Here is a 22,207-nt window from a genome sequence, read left to right on the forward strand (position 1 = left end):
ATTCTCCAATATCCTGGCTAACGCACAAATCTTCAACAATTTAGAATTGGAAATTATATTTGGGATCAAGCCTATTAATGTGCATGCCTGTCCCTGGCAGCCACCCCAGCACACCACCTGACAACTGATCTTTAGGGTTCCTTTGTGTGCCTCATTCTTTTCCCCACAGGTTATTACTGGTTTTGAAATATCTTATAAATTCACACTTGCATTGGCTCACAGGGCTACCTACTAAATACTGGGAACATCAGGACACTCCAGAATTGCTCCTTACCAGGCCTTCCCCAGGTTTAATGTTGGTTAAATGGACCTCCTCCAGACACGCACACTGGCTCATCAGCGGGTCTGTAGTTGATCGGATGGCTTTATCACAAATGCCATTTAAAGTCTTGGCCTGCAATGAGAACACACAAAAAACAGTTAGGAAAATTCTCTCCTGGCTTCTTCTTCTTTCAGTTTGCAAAAGTTGAAAAGGAAATGAGTTCTAAAATCACTGAAATAGAATATTCATTTGTACAGACCTATCCCACAGCATGTTTACATTCTTACTGTAGCACATTGGTGTTCCCATTGGTGCCACCTTACCATCATTAACAGATGCCAACACATCCTCTGTCTGAGAAAATAAACACACAAAATATAGAAAAAAAAATGGGTTTGGGGTTTGTTTGCTTTAACCAAACTAGAACTCATTAGAATATTGAAACATTTTGATGATTCCTTGTGGGAACAACTGACAGCTTTTCACATTGTTTTGCATTTCTGCTGCAAGAATACAGCTGGCATGTGTCACAAAAAGTGATGTCTGCACAAAGTCTTACAGTATAGGTAGGAGGACCATCCAGTATTTAAGTGCTTCTGCAGTACTTTACTGTGCCTCTGAACTGACCTCTTCTGGAATGCTTACATAGGCAAGGTTCATATTTCCTTTTGACCAAAACATAACTGATCCTAAGCCAACATTATAAGTAAAGGCTAATTCTGACCTTGGTGTGTGTATCTGTAAAGTTGGAGGCAAAATGGCATGTAACAACCAGAATGTCTAATTAAACATGAAAAAAAGAAGGAAAAAAAAAAGAAAAAAAATTATGCCCTCTCTACACTCATGAATTTCATTATGTCCCACCGTGTTTTCTATTTTGAAATCAACTGAAGCAAGACTGACACTCAAAGTAGGTTACAAAATCTTAAAGGAGGGGGGAGAGAAGATTAGTACACAGTACAGTGGTTAGGTATAAACAGTTTGCAAACCTGCAAGGTAAGTCACCTTCCACAAGGGGCTTGAATCCTTCAGTCAAAGTAGACACATGTAATTACAGAACTGGGGGAGGGGATCTATGTCATAGGAAGACATTGGTTTGGACTACAATGGTCCCTGGAAACAATAGCTCCAACGTTTTCTGTTTCGTTTTACGTCAGATTTATAGAGCACCAATAAAATAAATCAAAACAATGTTTAAGTGTGAATGCGAGGAACTGCTCAAACAAGGGAATTCCAAACAACAATACCTATTTCCAGTGTGGGTGTGCACAAATGGAAAGATGCAGAAAACTCCCTTTTACATGGTCTCATTATTTATGAACAAAATTATTTTTAGTTATTGTGCTATTAAATTCCTAAGAATCTATGAGCTACCGGAAGGCCTTATCAAAGAGCACAGCCTGGTTCATGTCAAAAGCAGGAAGCGATGATTAACTGTTACAAAATATAAAAAGCATTCCATTGCACTCTGCTTTTGGTCACAAGGCTGCTTTACACAACCTAGAAACTCAAGATCAAGCACAGAGCCAGAGCTTCAGTTCTGTGGCAGGGCAGTTCTTTTACATGAAGAAGCAGAATAAGGCACTTCACAGGCATAACTGGTTTATTTAGTCTGTGATCATTTTACAGTACTAGTGCTCCCTTGAAAATTTGAGGTTAAATTCTCTTGGAAATATAGCTGTGTAATGAAACTTTAAGGAATACCTGACTCCATTCTATCACTGCACATAATCCATCTGCTGAAATTTCAGTGATTTCCTCTACAGCAAAGAATATGCACAAAACAAGTCATAGTAATGTTTACTTGCTTGTGCATTTGGGACTGAAAAGCTGTTATCAATACAGCCAGCAGCAATACAGCCAACTGAAATGAATGTGAATGCAGACAGCCGAGTTTCAACAGAAACATAAACTTACCACAGTCTGGACTTTATCTTCCATGTCAGCCACAGTGCAATCCTAAAAATAAAACAGAACAAAACTCCTACATTAACCAATAAACATGGAAACAAATCATCTCTGAAAACTCTGCAAAACTTCCATTTTAACCTCAAATAGAAATAGAGTTATTCATGCTGCAGGGATTAGTCAGATTAGTTTCACCCAGTAGGGCTCAAAAGGACTATTAAGCAACTATTTTCTGGCCCTGGTAGAAAGCAATAATAAACCTTGAAAACTAAGAGAATGCGGGATTCAATTACAGCAGCTGACTCTTCCAGAAAAGCAGAACCCTGCACAATTAAATCAGATTCTCAGAAGGCCAGGCAGATGTGCTTGCCTTACACTGATAAACCCCAATTCAGGCACTCCTCTGCCCCAGGCATCAAAAGGGATCTAAGGCATACTGTTAAAAATAGAAGGGAAAGTGATTTTCTTTTTTTTAAATATGCTATCAATGACATTCCTGAAGGGCGGAGGACTGCACACAAGGCAATATTTACACAGCCCAGGTATAAAAGTCTTTGAACTGAAACAATTTCATATAAAAATCTATGTAAGTTATCACTGTTTTCTGCAAGAAGTGCTGAACTAGAGAATGATATTATTCTGAGATTAAAAAGTTAAAGCAGCACGTAAATAATAAAACAAGATTTACAATATCTACAAGGATAAATTTTTAATAAACTTAAGAAGGAGTCATGTTGGAGAAGTTTGTAGAGGACTTTGCTCCACTTTTCTCTGCTAAATACACCTGCAAAAATCAATAGCAAATGCCATCTATCATCAAGCAGCCAAAATGCTCAATTGAAATGCTCAATTGAAAAGTCCTTCTTCTCCCATTTTTGTTTATACTGTTTATTATTTCAGCTCTAAAGTTTGACATGGAACTTTAAGTGGAGTAAAATCCTGTCCTTGAATCTATATAGCTATCATCAAAGGCAACTAGAATCTTCTTGCATTCCTGCCTTGCTTTATGATGATATGCTTTTATGTATCATTTATGATTATGCAGAGCAGCATTGGTTCCACGAAAGCCACTCTGACCTCTTCTTCACCATTAGAACTGACCACCTGTTTCTATAGTCTATACCTTAATAAGAAATACTTTGGAAGTCTAAAAACCGTCCCAAAGATTTTTTTCAACTGCATCTCTTTGTCACATCAGCAGACTCTTTCAAACTATTCTAGAATATGTGCCCCATGCCAGGACAAAATTGTGTTGGTTGGTTCTTCCCCCATTAATGCTTTACTCACATTCATTAACCCCATCTTTTATTATAACTCATATCAAATTGGCACAGAAGTAATCTGACATGTTTTAAAAGATCAGGGCCATATTCACAACTTCCATTCCCCTGCCATCAAAGGCTGATCTAACAGAAAGATTAGAACTGCATTTTTAGCAGTTTTATTAATACATTTAGCAATCTCCCATCTCAGTTCCTGTAGCACTCTTGGGTGAACAGCATCTGCTGCCAGAAACAAGTACTGTTCCACTGCACAAGCTGCACACCTGTAGCTGTAAATCACTGAGTTTGTGTGATTGCACATGGAGCATCCCAGCAAGAAGGGCACTGAGCAGCAGGCACGTGCACCCTGGGGTACCCAGACACCATCTTTTCACAATGACACAACTGACATTACTGCATGGCATCAAAACTTGACAACTCAGGACGTTTCTGGCCTTTGACATCATCCTTGCAGCATGGGGAGGGAATCACCCATGTCACAGGGCATGGTTCTCCAGATTTCAAACATTATATGGGCAAAAACAAGCAGCATTACTCAGAAAGTAATTATGTTAACTGTCAAGATTGCCACAGTTGCTACATGTCCTTTCAGCTATTATCTGTACAAGCACTCATCATACTGCTGGTAAACCAGAGTTTTGAAAAATATTCTGGTCTTGCAGTAGTGGCAGAAGCAGTCTGGCTAATGGGATCTGTATCCTGAAGGTGGCAGCTCCTTCTATTACATGGTGCATTTCCCATTTGATGGCTAAAACATCCTGCGTGGGACAAGATTTATGAGTGTGCAAACATAGGTAGAAAAACCAATGGAGCCATATTTTTGTTTAGAGTTAGGACTGATAACTTTTTCAACATGATGCCTGGAATGTAAAAATCTTCAAATGCAGATCAACTGTTTCAAAGACTAACTCTCTTTCAAAACTCAAGATAAGAGTAGCCTTTAAGCCGAAGTCCCTTAAGATACAGCCAGCAATACCAAAACTGATAATTGAATTGAAGAGCAGGAGGAACAACAAAAAAAAAAAAACCCACCACTCAGAAACACAAACTGAAAACTGACCTTTTCAAACTGAAACTGACCTCCATGGACGTTCAAAGTTAACAGTAAGCTCTCATTCCCAGAACTGCCTTTCATCAACGCTCAGCACAAAGCAGGCACATTACTTCCCCAAACATCCCCTTTCCTTCCCTTTTGGAAAGCTGAGAGGAAAAGAAATCAGCTGACCTTTTGCACAGTAGTAGTGAGGTCCAAGCAGAGCTGAATGATTCTGTTCTTCATTGATGAAAAGTCAGCAATACCAGTAAATGGGGTCCTACAACAAGAGAAAATTCCCCTTAGATTGCAGGACCAGCCTTCTCCCACCCTACATTCCCAGTGAGGAAGAGCATATGAGAGTAAGTGATGCACCTCTGACACTGGCACAGGTGTGAGGATAGTTTTACAATGTCAGTCTTCCTGATTACAAAGTCCTGCTCCATTTTTGTACCAAAACTGGGAATATTCTAGCCCTGTCCTTGAGTTTACCAGTGAGTAGACCTCAAGCTTTCTGACTGGACAAGGAAAAAATTATTCTCTAAAAGAAGAAAAAAATATTTTCACATTTTGCACAAAAAGGTGCAGTGAGATTTAGAGAAGAATCATTACAGATAGGGCAGCTTTAGGGCCTGTAGAGTCCTACCTCTGACCTTTCAGACAGCTGCAAAACCTAAAAGAGGGGTTGAGAAATAACCATAGCAGGTTTGCAATTGGACAAGATAGCAATTTTGATGATTGTGTTACAGAAAAAAATTCAGGTGAGCTGCCAGAAACAGAGTGAAAGGGGAGGACCAGGTAAGAGGCACAAAGTGTTAAAATCACTTCCCGCACACAGATCAACTCCTTCCTTGAGGGCAGGATAAAGGATAAACGTGCTCCTTGTTGCCGGTCCCTGTGCATTTATTCTCCTAAATTTCCTTCTCAGGAAAGCTAGCAAGGGCTTTGAGAATTTATGTTCATCTGTTATCATGGGCTGCACCCCTGCCAGCACCTGACCTGCTGTAGCACAAAATAACTCTGGCTCTTTCCAGGATAAAAACAACTCAATAAAACAAAAAACAAAAAAAAAAAAATGAAAAAACAAAACAAAAAAAAAAAAAAAAAAAAAAAAAAAAAAAAAAAAACAAACCAAAAAAAAAAAAAGAAATAGCAGGATAATTTCTCCCACTGCTCTGTCTTCAAATCACATAGCTAAGGCCATGATTTCAGCAGAACACTAAAAACATCTTTCAGGAAGGGATTGCCAATGACAAGAACTTTAGAAGCTGGAAAACCATGTGTATGAGAAACTGACCTAAAAGGGAACACTCATGCTTTTATAAACACCAGTTTGAGTGCAATGATTTTTTGGTTTTAGCAAGTGAGTGGAAGTGCAAGAGTAGATACCCTAGGTTAAATTTATCCACTAGAGGTCTTCTGGCAACACCAAAAAAGGAGTTAGTAACATCATGATCTTTACACCCAAGCATCTATGAAAGGCCTACAAAGAGAAACAATTCATTAGAGCAGCAAATAGAAATACAATCATTTTATTCTTACCTGTCCAACCATGCAAGCAAGGCTTTAGCAGCACCAATGAGCTCCACGACAGAAGTAAGGAATTCATTGGGAGGCTTGCGAGAGGTATTTCCATCGTAACTCGAACTTTTCCTGCGGCTGCTGATGTAGTTCTGCAGATTGTTGGATGACCCTCGCAGCTTGAGAACCAGGTTCTTCATATTGTCTGTTTCAAGGCCATAGTTCTGCAAGGAACATTATTAAGCTTGATAAATATCCTTGTTGAGTTCTAATATTTATTATTAAACAAGTTAAAAGCTCACATGGGATGAAAAGTCTTGAGAATTTGCACAACTTTCTCATGTTTTTGGCAAAAAGTGCCTTCAAAGATTTGTTCTACACTGTAGCCACTAAAGAATACTTTTGTGAGTGCCAAACCTTATTTCTGTCATTAATGACATTTAAGGACATTTTTTAATGAGAATGAAGTCTCAATGTCCTAATAGATATCATTTACTTGTTAATAACTGGATTGTATTGTTTTTCTTTGTGTTAAAGAAGAGCAAGCATTCTGTTTTTCTTAAAATATTTTCTATCCTGTGGTAAATAAACACTGAATTAACATTTCATTCACAACTAAAAATAAGTTAAATCTGGTAGGAGATGAAAACATCAACAGGAAGCAAAGGCAATTTTGCAATCAAAAGCTTGAGTAAATATTTGGATCACCAGTTTTCAGTAACTGTGCTCCTTGACTACAACAGTGCAATTATTTGCAAGTTTGAAGACAGTGTTAACTTATACATGGTAATTAAACCCCTTTTTTTGACATCAAATGTTTCATTCATTTACAAAACCTAAAAAAAAAAAAAAATATATGATAGTCTTGCCTATAACTTCAACTTTATACATTCAAATTCCTACTTTTCTTGAGAAAAAACCAAACCAAGCAAAAAAAAAAAAAAAAAAAAAAAAAAAAAAAACACCAAAAAACAAAACAAACACTCCCACCAAAACAAAACAAACACACAAAAATACACAATTCTTTTGCTGCTGCAGATTCTTGCAGCAATCTCCAAGTTCCATAGTTCAGTCAGATATGCTCTCTACTCTTTCTACTTTCCTACTCAAAAACCTAAACTAACTAAGGCAAATTTTACTTTCATTTAATTCCTAGTTTCCAGGAGTTCCTAATACCTGCACTCAGGATCACCATCCAGGTTGAGGGCAAGATTTGAAAGTCTCAGACCAACCTCCTGCTCAGAATGGACTTCGCTGAAAGCTCAGACCAGCTTATTCAGGATTTTATCTTGTAGGGTCCTGAAAACCTCCAAGGACAGAGTGCACAACCTCCCTGGGCAGCCTGATCCACCTGGTTTGACCGTCCTCAGAGTGAGAGAATGTTTCCTTACATCCAGCCTGAACTCTTGTTTCAACTTCTGCCATGCACAGCCCAACTCTGTCATCCTGACAACTCCTCCCCACCATGGTGGGTGCTGGGATCTGCTGTTGGGTCTCCCTGGAGCCATCTCATCCACTGGCTGAAGAAGCCCCAGTCCCTCAGCCTCTCCTCGAGGGCAACACTGCAGCCCTGACCAAACTGAGAGCCCTTCACTGAGCTTGCTCTGGTTTCACTGCACCTTTGCTGCACTTAGGGGCAGGGGGCATATTTAGACTAATGAGTGACAATAAAGGGTGATAAACACTTCCCTCACTCTCCCATTAATGCAGACAAGATGATGCTAGGGCACAGTGCTGGCTTGTAGCTCCATTCCCTCCAGGGTGAAGCATCTGTAAAACAGGCTGGAACATTTCAGATTAAGTCATTTACACAGGTAAGAATCTTTGACCCAAAGAAACACACATCTCCAGTGTATGGAGAGGTTTCAGCTACACAGCTACCTTTAAAATACTACTACCTCCTATAGATAAGATGACAGTGGGTTACACAAGTACCTCTGTTCTCCACCTCAGGGCCCTTGGCAAGGAAATACCTTTAAAATGCAGCCAGAGGTAGGGGCTGAAAAGATAGCTCCGATTTTAAAAAATGCCACTGTTAAACAGCAAAGGGTATCCTTAAATTTTCCAGGATCACAGAAAGGGAAAGATCTGGATTACTAAACAACTTTAAATTATTTGCACACTGTGATGTGTGAACTTGCCACCTTTTAATTTTAACAAAAAAAAAACAAAAACAAAACAAAACAAAAAAACAAACAAAAAAACCCAAACAAACAAAAAAAAGAACCAACACCCCCAAGAGCATTATTTAGATGCATTTCTTGGAGTTAATTTTGTCCTCCTCTTAGAGGATTGAATATTAGTCTATTGTTGAGGGAATACTTTTCACAAACAGGGCTGGATGTGATGGAAGTTCCTATAACCACAAGAAAGAAGCCACATGTGAGAAATCCTCCCCTTAAAGAGGGGAACTAGAGGACACTGATCCTCTGCTTTTATAAAGGGACAGAAAACAGAAAATACCTTTTCTGTGCAGAAACCTAATCACTCTGATCAGAACTTGAGAGTTTTCATGTAATTAGGTAACTCCAGATCTTTCTTTATGTCATTCAGATGCAGAAACTCTGCCAACCACCTGTAGGTACTTGAGATTAGGGGTGGCACCAGCATTTAAGAGGGCATATGTTGATATACCAGGAAATATTTTGGGCTTGGCCTTGAAAAACTTACATACGCCTTATCACACCACTTTCACCTCATTTTTACCATGGGTGAGTCTGGTCTGACTCTTTCAGCTCAGATATTTTTTAAATAATTTTGTCAAGTACTTCTCAGTTTTGAGGGTGACTTCAGCAACACAGGTGCTGCCTCTAGGGATGCAGGGGCTCCAGCTCGTACCTGCAGCAGGTGTCCCCAACAGACTCTCAAGAGCACATCACAGCCAAGCTCTAAGTCACTGCTCTAAGCTCTCCTATAGCTTTCCCCACAAGCTCCACAGGGTGCACCTCCACTGCTAAACCAGCAGTTTGAGCTCCAGGAAAGGTCCTGACCAAGCACCACACCAATCCAGCACAACTCACAGCTCTTGAGTACCAGGACACCAAACTGTGGATGAACTACCCCAGAAACAGGAGTCATCCCAACTCAAGCCATCTCTGCTCCACCAGTCCCTTCACTGTCTGCTCTAATACACAGAAAATGTTTTGCCCTCACCAGATACAGCAATGTTTCTAGTCAAGCTGAAATTCTCTTGACCAGCTCCCACATCACCAACTATTCCTTCTCCTTCACTTGCAATGTCCAGTCTGGTGAGAGGGCTGGCTTGGGGATCTAAACAATACAAAGAAATCTAATCCCTTGGTTTAGCTCCCTGAAGCAGCTCACTTTGGGGTCAGGTGAGTGCAAGCACAAAGGACCACTAATCAGAGAACAGGAGGGGGTGGAGAAAGCAGCTGACTTGGATTAATTTAACTTGTCATAGAACTGTAGCCCCAATCCCTGACAGATAGGAATGTTGATATTGTGGCAGCACACCAAACAACCTTCACAGTGACACACAGTTGAAGTGCAAAGCTTAGCAGGCTTTTCTTGAAATATTTCCACAGGGGTAAGGCTACAGGAGTTAACAAATTTAAGCAACCAAAAGGTTTTAGTCGTTGCTCATGAACCAAAGAAAAGGTTACATTTTATTATTGCTCCCGATTTTAAACATCAAAGTTGTTATAATCTAAACAGAGGCTGAAGCCAGCGGTCAAGAGCACCCGATGTCAAACATTCCCAGGCTATTACTCATTAACTTGGGGAGCCACATGCAGAGCTGGAAGAGAGGCAGTACCCACACGTGCAGGAGAGAACACATGAGCTCACTCCTTCTAAACTATCACATTTAATGAGAAAAAATAATCTGACCAAATAATGACTCAAGGTCAGGCAGACAACATAAAAAAAATAGAAAAAACAAAAAAACGTGGCTAACTGAAGTCAAAAGAGCAGAGCAGTTGTGTCAGAACTGAATTGGGCTGACGAAGAGCTCTGCTACTGCCCAAGGACAGCATCCTCTTTCCTTTCATAGCCATGCTGCTGGCTGATGGAACTGAAAACCTGCTCTGGGAAAAAAAAAATTACTAAAACCAGTTCAAAGGCTTGCTCAGATGCTGATTCAACTCACTGCAGGCCTACATAAACATTTGAATTAACACAAGGTACTGTCACAGTCACCCATTCTTGCTCTTTTCCTTTTAACAAAAATGCATTCTAAAGAATCCTCTGGAGTAGCAAATTTCCTATTAAACAACACAAAATTTGAAGCTTCTAAAAGCCCTAAGATTTTATGTGGTAGTGCAGAGATATTCTTTGGCACTGATTAGGATCTAAAGGGTAAGTCTTCACACATACATGCTTTTTTTCATGTTATGATATTATATTTTGTTACACTGCAAATATGCTGGCAGAACATTACCGCCAGTAAAATTAGCAAAGGCACAACTATGTCCTTTTTTGATTTATGGGTTTTTTCAAGGTTCTAGGTGTTTTTTCAATTGTATATAATTAGTATCTCTTTATTCTAAGCTCAAGAAAAATCCACCACATTTTTTGTTTCCAGACTCCCCTATCATACAGTGTAGGCAAAGATTCAGAAATCAAATCCAAAGAACACATTCAAAGTGAAAACATTTGCATAGTTTCTTGGTTGCATTGATTTATATTCATCAAGCCCTCAAAAGCTTGTTTTCTATCCCTGCTTTTGTGGTTTGAAAAGCAAAGTATGTTTGTTCCCCCTTCCCCCAAACCCTTCAATAAACAAAGAAATGTGATCTTTTTTCCATGCTTTTCCCCCCACACATCAAGCAGTACTGTCAACAAAAACCTGAAATACTCAAGTTGATGATTTTTTCCCCCCCACTTCAGGGGGAATTCAGGTCTTTTGATAGATTCTCCAAATTCCTCAAATAAGTCATCAACAGCTGTTCAGAAAACTCTATTTGGATCTGCTCAGGAGCAACAGAAATGTGTTTATTCCAGTCTACAGTCTCCTCCTGACTCTTCAAGATGCTGCATATGCAGCCACTGCTACAAGGACATGAGGGAACCCTGCTTCATCACCAAAACAGTAGAGAAAGATGCACTAATTTCTTTGTCACACCAGAAACTTCCAGACATACTTTTAGCTCTGTGCTGCCAAATAGTACTCAACCACTAGGAAAACTAAATTAAAAAATCAGGTGCATTTGGTGTCCTTTCACAAGGCAGGGATTGCATTCACAGTCTGTTTAGTGACTGATCTACTGAGGCTGGAATAGAGGTCTGTATGGTAAGTGCTTGAAAAGAGATACTGCAGGACAAAGATGTTCCAAAGAGAGCTTCCTCACTGTCTTTAGAGCCACTTGTGTTCTTGTGGTGTGAGAGAACCAAAGCACTGTCCTGAAGGAAACTCAGCTGTCAAACTGGCAAGGCAAAACTAGACAAAAAGGGAAATTCTTCTTGGGAACTCAAGGACTCGGAAACCACCAAAATTCCCTCTCAACCTTTCTCTGCCAAAAAATGAAAACCTTTCAAAGAGTGACATCAGACAGGCCCAGCCAATGCCCAGAGTGAGCTGACAGCTTAGTGGAGGGTGGCAGTGGTGTCCAAAGAGGAAGACAAAAAAAAAAAAAATCCAAAAAATAGTTCCTTTGCTTAAAAGGCCCCAAAATTTGGAAAAGTGTCAGCATATGTACAAAATATCCACTGAATAATAAGCAATGCCACTTTCAAAGAACTAATGCAGGTGGAATCAGGAAACCTCTCTCTTTCACAAAAAGAAGAAACAACAATAAAAAAAAAAATACTTGTCACTAGCATTTAGTATCCCCTTGGAAACAAAATCAGTGGTGATTCTATGCAGTTCCAAAAACTCAAGGAAACAGACATCAAGATAGTGGCAAAGGGCATACTGAAAACACAGGAATTCTTCCTTCACCTCTTAAAAAGGGAACAAGCACATTTCAGCTGTAATGTGCAATATCTGTCTAATGCATTAACTTGAGCTTCATTTCACAAAGAATTTTCAGAAATGGGTCTGAGGTCAAAACTTTTGTCTACAAAGGAAATTAGAAGGAAATTGTAGGAGATAAAACACAGCTTTAGGTTCTGGCAGTTGTCCAGCTTTGTTCACTTTATACTAATATTTTAAAGAGAATAAAAATGTGCCTTTGGGGACTGCCACATAGCATACTTCAATCATGACCATATACAGCCCACACTACATTTACTGACTCACCAGACCCCTGCACTTGCCCAGCAAGTTCCTTCCCACACCATGAACTGCTTTTCAGTCCAGTTACATTCTTCTATTAGGTTTTCAAGTTAATGTTAAAATTTTTTGATAGATCAAATACCTAAAGCAAATAAAGAGTCTTTCAAGTATAAAAGTAACTCTTTGAGAAACATTTTAGATCGTTTGAAGGGATTTCATTAAATGTGCTTCTTTCTTTAAATTTGCTCCAGGTAGTGGAGCAGGAACACTCCCTGTAGCACCTCTGTGCAGCAAATAAAGCACATATCACACAGGCAAGACTCTCCATTTCCAGAAGCACAGGCTTGCTGCTGCAAGCCTTGCCTAATGTAGGGAAGGCAGGCCAGGCTTTCCCACCCTCCTCCCTGGAGTACTTACATATATCTCTGCAGCTCACTACACTGCACTACATCAAACAGGCCTTCAAGACTGTCACCAAACTATGGCTTTTAAATAGAGCCTGTGCTAATGAAACAATCCAAAATATATTTATTCTTTTCAGAGTGTGTTTGTTTTCAAAGTATCTGCAGTTATATATCAGGAAGGACAAAGGAACAGCTTAAGTTCTCAATCCAACAAAGTGTTTAGCTAGACTGCAACTGAGGTGCCTAAACATCCCTCAAGAATTAATTTTTCTTGACTTCCTAAGTTTGCTACAGAATTGCCCTAAACTCATTTCAACTGATGTGAGGAACTTTTAGCACCTGTCATTTCTTCTGTCTTCCAAGACAAACTGCTCATTAACAGGAGCCAGAAGATCTAAAAATGTCACTCAGACATCTTCCTTTGGAAGTGTAACCAAATGAATTGAAGTTGTCTCTTATCAGGAAAAAATTAGAGAGCTATTAATATAAAACTTGGAAGAATTAAACAAATTCTTGCTTCTTTCTTTTATTGTGATGTGTAACAGGAAGCAAGAGACAAAAGTATTCTGATTTTATCAATCTTGCTTTGGTTATTCAGCCAAAAAAGCCCTTTAAGAAATTCTTTGCATATCTGTTCACAGTTTAACCTACCAGTGCACACAGGAGATCCACAGCCTCTAGAACCAGTTCCTGGTGTCCAATCCGTGAGATACCCAAGTCTTCAAGGTCCTGGTGAGAAATCTGTAACAGCTGCTCACCATTTATCTTCTCCCGTTCAAATTTATGGACATACTGCTGCAGGCAATCATCCAGCCCTACAAAACACAAAAGAGACAAAGGGACATCAGAAACAAATAAACAAACACCCTCTAAAAAAAGGAGAAAAAAAAGACCTTGCAGGAATTTTAAGTTCACATAATATACAATGCAAAATTATGAAGGAAATCTGCAGTGTGACTGAGATTGTACCACGGGAGCACAAAAATAGAGCATATAAATTATGGGGATCTGTGGGTCAGCTAAATCAATGCACAACCTGCCTGCTCCTTGTGGATTAAGCTCAGCCAGTAAAAATGTGTCTTTGTTGTCTGCACAGACAATGTGACCAAGGGACATGCACATCAGGGTAACCCAAACCCTGAGGGGCATCTATAGCAACAACAAAAAAAATAACTGTCAAAGAAAAAAAAAAAAGAAAAAAAAAAAAGGGGACAAGGCAAGAACAAAGATTTTGCCCAAAGCCTGTTAAACAGGCAAAGAAATAAAATCATAAAATTATAAGGAAAATTAACAAAAAAATAAAACACAAAGGCAAAGCAATCAAAAGTTGTTTGGCTCAAGACTATTATTACGTTGATTTACAAGAGCCTGCAGCTTCCTGAAGCAGTCATTGCTTTCCCTTTCTGATGATCAACAACACACACCAGTAAGAAATCTAATTCATTTTTCTATCTAGAACTATTTTTACAACAGTTTAGACTATTTTGTCACAGCAATATCCCCCAAATCCTCATTTTAAACTGTGATTCTATCATCCTGTTCTCTACAGCAGATTTTCCCAAATGATTACAGAAAGTGTTTCTGGTTTTCATCTTATTTTACTCTAAGCTTCATGTGTTAATCCTGTTTCCTTGTGTATTATCCTTACTTCCCCTGTTGTTTAAAAGTCTGTGAGCAGCAACAATCTGGGGGGGAATTTGGATGGATGTGTTATCATAAAAATGTTTCAGTGCTCTTGTAACTGTTCCTCTTCAATAGGAACAGACCCAATTAGGTCTGTTTCACAGGAATACACCACACTCATTGAAAACAGTTGACATGAGCAAAAATTCAGGTAAGACATTTGACATCTTTTTTGTCTAGTCCACAACAGCTACATTGTTTCATCATTCCTTTTTTTAAAAAAAGGTTGAACTTTTACTTGAATAGAGGATGTTTATGCACAATTCTGGTTCAAAGGGAAACCATTGAGATGGACAGGATATGGAACACAGCAGATGAGAAACACGAACAGCATCCTGAACTATACAGAAATGAGAGCCAAAAAACCAGCACTCAGTTCCACCCGTGGAGCTGCAGTAGCAGGAAAAGAAGCACTCCCAGCACACTCCAGCACCAAGAAAGCACTGGACACGGATGACACAGGGGGTTTGAGCAGCCACATGAAACATTCCCGTCCAGGCAGCGCTTCCCCGCAGTGCTGCTCCCAGCAGATGTGCAAGGATGGGCTCCACGGCACAGGCTCACACACCACTGCCTTTCCAAGCTAATGAGGACAGACACCCCTTCACATGACTCAGGCAAGCTTAATTATTAGAGCAAATCAACATCAGGCTGGACGAGCTCGACTCCTCCCCGTGCAGAGCCACCAGTGCACACCGCTTGATTTTTACGGGTGATGATGAACGGGAGAACCCGCATGCAAGACCAGCAGAGTCTCCCAGGGCTGCACTTGGTCAGGGTGCACTCTTGTTTCTTCCCATAGGTCTTGGCAAAGCTGCACAGATTTTGAAAATTGAGCCCACTGTTCTCTTTCCCACAGGCACCAAATTCCCCCTTAGGCTATACAAACTATTTTCCCAGGAAAAATAATAAAAGAAATAACTGGCCTTCATTGTTTAACAATTTATTTTTTCAAACAAATTCACAACCAAGGCTGACATACAGTGCACATATTTGGCATTCCCAATTTTTATTGCTGCCTCACAGACCACTGTTTCCCATCATTTGCTCTTGTAAGCCCGTAGTTTCCATTACAAACTACACAAACACCTAAAATAAAACACTTCATTCAGTATACAGGTTTTAAGGCTTTAAGTTTTTTTAATGCAGTTTGGTTTTGCCTGCTATCCTTTCTAAAACTTAATTCTTTGCTAAAACATGGAGACTCAAATGCATACATCCTGCCCTAGAAATAGAGCTGTGGCTTTTAGTTTGCCTGTGTTTTTTTAACTCATGCTTGCTCACCCACTCTTGAAGCTCTACTAAATATTTAGGGCTACTTTAAACAAAAAGTTTAACCAAGAGTCCTTAAAAACAGTACTTTTATAATCACACTCTAGGACTATATTTCATAAAATAAGATATTACAAAATTGCACAAATGTTGACTCAAAACAGCCAACACAGTGGCACAACTCCTCTGCTAGACAAGTATTTCAGTTTAAATGACCAAAACTATGCAAAACAGGAAGACAGACCCACAAATTAACGTATTGATAGATAGCTTAAGATTAGCTTACCAACATTAGGAACACGGTTATTATTTTTACTAAGAAACCTAGGGGAAAATACTAAAACATTTTAATTGATATTGCAACTACATTCTATACCACATATTTTAATTTTCCATTATATTAATAAAATGTTTACTCATATGCAAATCAAAAATATCATGTGCAAATCACACTTCCAAGAGGGAAGGGAGAAGGGAGGAAAAAGGACTCATAATTCAATTCAATAAAGTTTAATAATATTTAAGCAAAGTTTTAAAATCAGCATTCAAATGTCACTAGTAGTCTAAAAGAACTGCTCATTTTTCCCTTCTTCCAAACACCTATATTCTTTCCATATATTTTCTCCATGAACTTCACAACCTTACTGAGATTTGGTATGGCCAATTGCAATGTCTGGATATTACTGAAGAACTTAGAGGAACTAAAAACTATAAAAAGCAAGTCAACATTGCTTAGATAATTTCTTACATTACTTAGAAAGATACTTTCTACATTCCAGGTCATTTCTAACAGTGCAAGAAAGAAAGTAGTTTTCTATAATTCTGAAAAAATACCTTTTTCTAATGTCAGTGTTAACTGTATCTCTATTTATCTCCTTTTCCACTGAAGAGCCTTTCTCTAAGCTAATATATTCATTTTAGGCTCAAAGTGTGTTTAAAAAGCATTTGTCTCAATCACATGTATGAAATCTTTACATTATTTCTTGCACATACAACAAAACCATGCACCAAAGAATACCCTGATTACATAAGTGTTAGAGAATGCAATTTAAAAAAAAAAGCAATTGCAGAGTATTATTCAAGTTTTAGAACACAGTAGCAGAGATTTTGGGGGGGAGGAGAATGAGAGAGACTAATTGAGTTACTGTTATGCGTGTTGTGAAAATCTTTCTGATGAACAGCAGTGTAATTTGAACAAACCTCCCTCCCAAATTTTGGCAGGTGTAGAGATGTGCAATAGATCCTAAGAACTGTCTAGACTTTTCTGTCTAAAATAACCACCACGCAAAGCACCCCTGAAGACATTCAATACCTTGCATTCATGCAAAAACATTAGGACAGAGCTTACACTAAGGATTTGCACTGATACAAATCTCAGCCTGTTTCCACGATTAAGAAAGTTATTTTGTTTAAGAATTGAGGAAGAAAGAAACAACTTTGAGGGAGTTAAGGGTGAGGTTTGGGTCCAAGCCATAACTATCGGTTTTCTATTCAGAGAGAATTAGCATTTCTATAGTTGAGAGATGTCAGCCATCGAGCAGTGGCATACCTGACTTCCCAAAAACTAGAGGTGTGTTTTGTGAGCCAAGTCGCTAAGCAGTTTCATGCTTTTTGCTCAACTTCTTCTCTGGACACTACCAAACAATTTGCCTACCAAAAAGCAACAATTAACTGATCTATTACAGGCACAGCTCGCTCACCATCTCTTTTCTTGTGATACCACAGTCAACACAGAGTTTATACATTACAAGATAGCAGGGCAGAAAGCAAGGATGAGGAGAGAGACAGGGCAAGGGGCTGAGGATGCTTTAATGTGATGGGGATTACTCTCCCTACATTCAAGAGCTCGAACACATCCTCAGGACAGCTCACAAAATGCCATGAGTTGACACCAGGAAGCGGGAGGAGCAAAAGCCACTTGAACAGAGGAAGAGCTCACAAGTACAAAACCTTTTCCTTCACCTAGCAAGAACACAGGAATCGTTGCTCACTGTCTCAAGGAAATAAACATTATTATGATCATGTTCTCTCCTCTCTTGGGCGACTCTAACGAGCAGGCAGCACCTGGCACCTCGGGGCAGAAACAAAGTTCAACCCTCATCCCATTAAGGGGCTCCCTGGAACCTTGGAGAGCCGGTTAGGATAGAACTGCCAAAGTCATCTTAGCCTCATCACCTTAAAAAACTGACCTTCCCACCTAAAAAAAGTCACTCTTATCCTGGTCTCCTCCTCAGGGTCTATATGGCTGACACTTCTAGTACCCAAAGATTCCCTGCACATGCCAACTTCATCCCTCCCAAGCCGTGAAAGATAATCAGTTGTGTGAGAATCTCTGGCATATCCCATGGTACATACCATTATACTGTCATTTACACTCCACATCATTTTAGAACAGTTACTGTAATAGCTTCCTCCCATCATTTCCTCTATTTCCAGGACTGGGAGAAATTAATCAAAGATAAAGCAGGAGGGAATCAAGGCAGCAATTGAACACTGGAAAGAGAAAATAACTACTTCATAAGAAGATGAACCAACACCTGAGAAGGCAAATGAAAATAAGGAAAAAAGGCCTGCAAGGCAGCCAAAAGCTGAAGCAGATCAGCAGGAGAGATACAGGGTGAAAAGAAATAAGAACAGTTCAAGGAGAAGAAAATAAATGGGCTGTTTTCTTTAATATAGAACACAGTGGGAAGTTTCTACACAATAACATTACAGATGCCATTCTCCTCCTGCAGTATTACAAACAGAAGCAGGGATGACTTTTAACAGAGGAATTCAAGATTCTTTAAAAGGAGGATAAAAAAAAATAAATCTAGAGCATTCAGTAGAAACTTATTTCACTAATAATTTGAGCCTAGGTAAGAACTGACTTCCTAGGATCCACGTCTGATTGTTAGCTATCATCAATGTTTCACATTAATCTTTCCAAGTTTCTGAAGCAGAAGTTTAGCTATCAACTAGTGTAAGCCACTTTTGAGGGCCATAAAAGAGCTCAAAGGTCTTTGTTTTCCAAGAAAAGGCCTTCGAAAGATCTTTGTATTATTGTCTAGTACAAATGTGAAAAAACTTTCTCATTCCACTTTTTACTCTAATGTAATTTCACAATTAGTCATAACACTGTAACCATCTGAAGTATCAATCACTTAAAAAACAAAACAACACAGAATTAAAGAGCATTTATTATCACCATGGAAAAATGTGTCCTGCCTGACCAGACAGTTTATAAAGTAAACTTTCCTTATGTAGTCAACTGCAAGCATCTCTGCTATAGTTTTGTCTGAGCACCTGCATCCTGATGAAGCAGGCACAACGTGCTGCCTCACCAGGCACTGCCAAGAGCAGCCAGAAGGGTACAGAAGTTTCCTGTCAGTCTACCCCATCACACAGGGATGGCACCCGACAAATTGCTGGGTTTTGCCTGCCAGCCGGGATGCAAAGGGCAGATCTCTCATTAAGGTCACAGCAGGACAGAGGGAAATGGTGAAGCCTTCACCCTCGATAATGAGTGCTTTACAGTCCCCTCTGTAATCCCCCCTGACTGACAGTTGCACAGAAAGGCGTTTGCAACATGTTCCTATTTTCAGAATTTCCAACTAATATATTTAGCCTGGAAAAACAGGCTCCATACTCATGCATTCACGTTACCTCAAAATAAATCCATTCATTCCATTCAAATCCATCCATAAATCCCTCAGCTTTTTTTTTTTTTTAACACAAAACTGAAAGCTTTGCCTTGTAATAAAAGAACTCGTGGGTAAATTTGGGTTGTAAGCTATCCCGACCAGAAGGGAAACACAGACTACGTTTAACCTTTAGCTGCTCAGTATAGATACAATCTCAGACTGACAGCCCTTGTGTTATGCTACACCTTTTATCAGTCCTCCCTACAAAGCACCACTGATTGCAACCATTCTGGCAGAGCCTATTACCTTGGTCCCGACAGTAAACTTGAGGACAACTAAGGTTTTGCACTTCACAATCATGAAGTATGTTCAGGAAGAATGAAAATACTTGAGAAGTGAACCCTTCCAATACTTCACAAATTTAAGGCAAGACTTCTCTCTACAAAAGCCAGAAAAATTTACTCAAATTTTCCTCAAAAAATATTTTCAGAAAACTAAGCAGGCATGGAATAAGTCTTACAGAAGAAAATACTTTGGGAAGAAGGACATAATAAAGGCCTGTAAAGCCAGAAGTGGCCAGAATGAACACTGATTTCTCATCATCTCCTCCAACATAGGAGTCAGAGAGTGAAGCAAGCATTAAACAGGTCCAAACAAGTAATAAAGGAGTGATTCTTCACACAGCAGTACACAGTGAATGTTCAATATCCACACACAGGTTCATGGAAAGGTGAACAGGTTCATGAAAGAAAGTTCCACAGAAGTCAAGTCTGACCCTGACAGACTGAAACAGGGATGATTTAAGGCTTGAGGGAGCCTACAAGAGGAAATACAATGTGTCATCTTTCCTCTAACATTGCTTAATTTACTCCTTTTAGGCAAGCATTCTGGACAGGACACTCAGCCAGTCAGCACAGAGCACAGGACTATCACAGCTGTGCTGTACACAGCACAAATGTAAGTGGCAACTTACCTTTTAATTATTTTTAGGACCATAGAATAGCTAGGGTCGGGAGGGAACCTTAAAGATATCTATTTCCACATCCTTCCCTCCCTCCATCCCACCAGCATGGGCAGGGATACCTCACACTAGACCAGGTGGCTCAAAGTTCCATCCAACCTGGCACTGAACATTTCCAAGGATGGGGCAGGATGGGGCACCCACAACTTCTCTGAGCATCTTGTTCCAGTGCCTCACCACTCTCATAGTAAGGGTGAGCTCTTAACCTAAGACTTTAAAAAACTGTCTCTCTTCACTCATGAAAGCTACTCTTGGTTTGAAAATTTTCTGTAATAGTGACACAAGATTTTCCCACAAAGGCAAAACTCTATATAGAATAACTGGAGTTGGGGAGTTAGAGGAGAAGAAAAAGCTATACACTAATATTGAATTGTGATTCCAATTTAATAGAACCAAAGCTTTTATAAACCGGTTTAAGAAAATACAGTAAAATAGTAGCCTGTAATACTAGGAAATAGATCACAGTGAATCACATGAATCACACAGCTGCTCTCATGGGTTTAGTAATCCAGCTTGAGATATTAACATCAAATGGAAAATTGCTAGAGTGAATTAATTTATAAATTGTACCTTTGGTTGACAATGACTGAGCTTGCGTCAGAGCTCCAAATAGAAATTTGACATGGAGAAACAGTAGTGTACAATAAACAGTGAGAAAGGAAATTCTGTAATAATTGAGAAGTTAGTGGTATTTAATTCCCAAATCTCAACTAAAATTCAAAATAGAGTTGACTTTTCTTTCTTTTGAATAGCTCCTTTTCAGAAAATTAAGGGGAGTTCTTATTTTGATACAGTTTTAAGACTCCAAATAAGTGGCAAAATTGAAATGCAATGTTACAGAAAAGTGAGCTGTGATGGTGTCACATATCTTAAAAAAAAAAAAAAAAAAAAACAAAAAAGAAGAGGAAAAACACACCTGGAATACAGCACAACATCATATAGGTTTAACCAAAAAAGTCTTTTATAATAAAAAGAGATACAAGCAGGAAGACAGTAGATAAACACACTTCACTCCACTGAAAAACAGATCACTGTGCCAGAACCAGAGAGAAAAAAACTAAAGTAGCATATACCAGGAACAAAAAAAATCTGTTTTATTACATTCCCAACAATTGGAAGGCAGGAATCAGAATACACATGCAATCACACTGTTCACCAGTGGAACTGGACTGGATATCTGTGCAAAGCTGTGGGGCCCTAGGCAACAACCCTGTGTGCCTTTGGTGCCATCACACTCACTGCTATCACCATTTCCCTAAGAGACTCACTCATCTGTGAATATTCAGCCATTAAGTATCATTTGGCTTCAAGGGGTGAAATTCTGGCTTACCTGGGAGAGAGGGAAGAGACATCCCCTTGTCCAGGATTTACCACTCAGCCCCAGGCCTGGTGCTACCCCAAATACTCATCCTGGGAAAAAATGGGTTTCCAAGAAAGATCAGGAACCACAAACAAGGGTTCATACTCAAACACCCAGCAGCATGATATCTTGCTGCCAGCACTTCAGCTGTAACCATTTGCTAATGCCAGCCACCACCAGAAAAAGGACTCCTGACCAGAGAAAGATGAAGCATGAAAAAAGAAGAGAACCAACTACACTATTTTTCCCTGCTGGCCTTGGTGTATGCTCTGTATGCATCAGGGATTAATTTCCATGTGATGCAGCAGCTTCACACAGAGCAACACTCACACTTTGGTTTTGTCTTTTAAGAATCAACTTCATTACTCACTGACCAGCTACATTTTGCAAACTCAATCTTTCCACGCTTTAACAGATTTTGTTTGGCACATTACACAAATGAGAGAGATGGAAGCAGAGCATATCCATATGTTCTGTGCAGACAGACCTGGCACTCTAAGTTGCAACAGAACATGCAATGAAAGCCAACGCTCAGAAACACATGCAAGCACATCATTAAAATAGAGAACACACCTGCTTTAGGCAGACAAGCCCAAATAGCTTCCCAGCTAATTCCACAGGATGTCTTCAGGGACACTTGTGACAGCATCCTCCCCCTCTTC

The 22,207-nt window shown here is 39.4% G+C and overlaps 1 protein-coding gene across 1 annotated transcript in view; it reads right to left on the reverse strand.

Annotated features, from left to right (window-relative positions):
• Nucleotides 1–22,207, reverse strand: part of CNKSR3 (CNKSR family member 3) — a 54,097-nt gene that overhangs the window by 14,360 nt on the left and 17,530 nt on the right. Inside the window, exons 2-6 of the mRNA XM_079331578.1 lie at nucleotides 13,238–13,401; nucleotides 6,029–6,231; nucleotides 4,679–4,766; nucleotides 2,180–2,221; nucleotides 275–394 (exon numbers count right to left, since the gene is read on the reverse strand). Coding sequence (XP_079187704.1) covers nucleotides 275–394; nucleotides 2,180–2,221; nucleotides 4,679–4,766; nucleotides 6,029–6,231; nucleotides 13,238–13,401 — 617 coding nt within the window. The remainder of the gene's footprint in view (nucleotides 1–274; nucleotides 395–2,179; nucleotides 2,222–4,678; nucleotides 4,767–6,028; nucleotides 6,232–13,237; nucleotides 13,402–22,207) is intronic.

This window comes from Erithacus rubecula, assembly GCF_903797595.1.
Source record: "Erithacus rubecula genome assembly, chromosome: 2".
NCBI classification, from domain to species: domain Eukaryota; kingdom Metazoa; phylum Chordata; class Aves; order Passeriformes; family Muscicapidae; genus Erithacus; species Erithacus rubecula.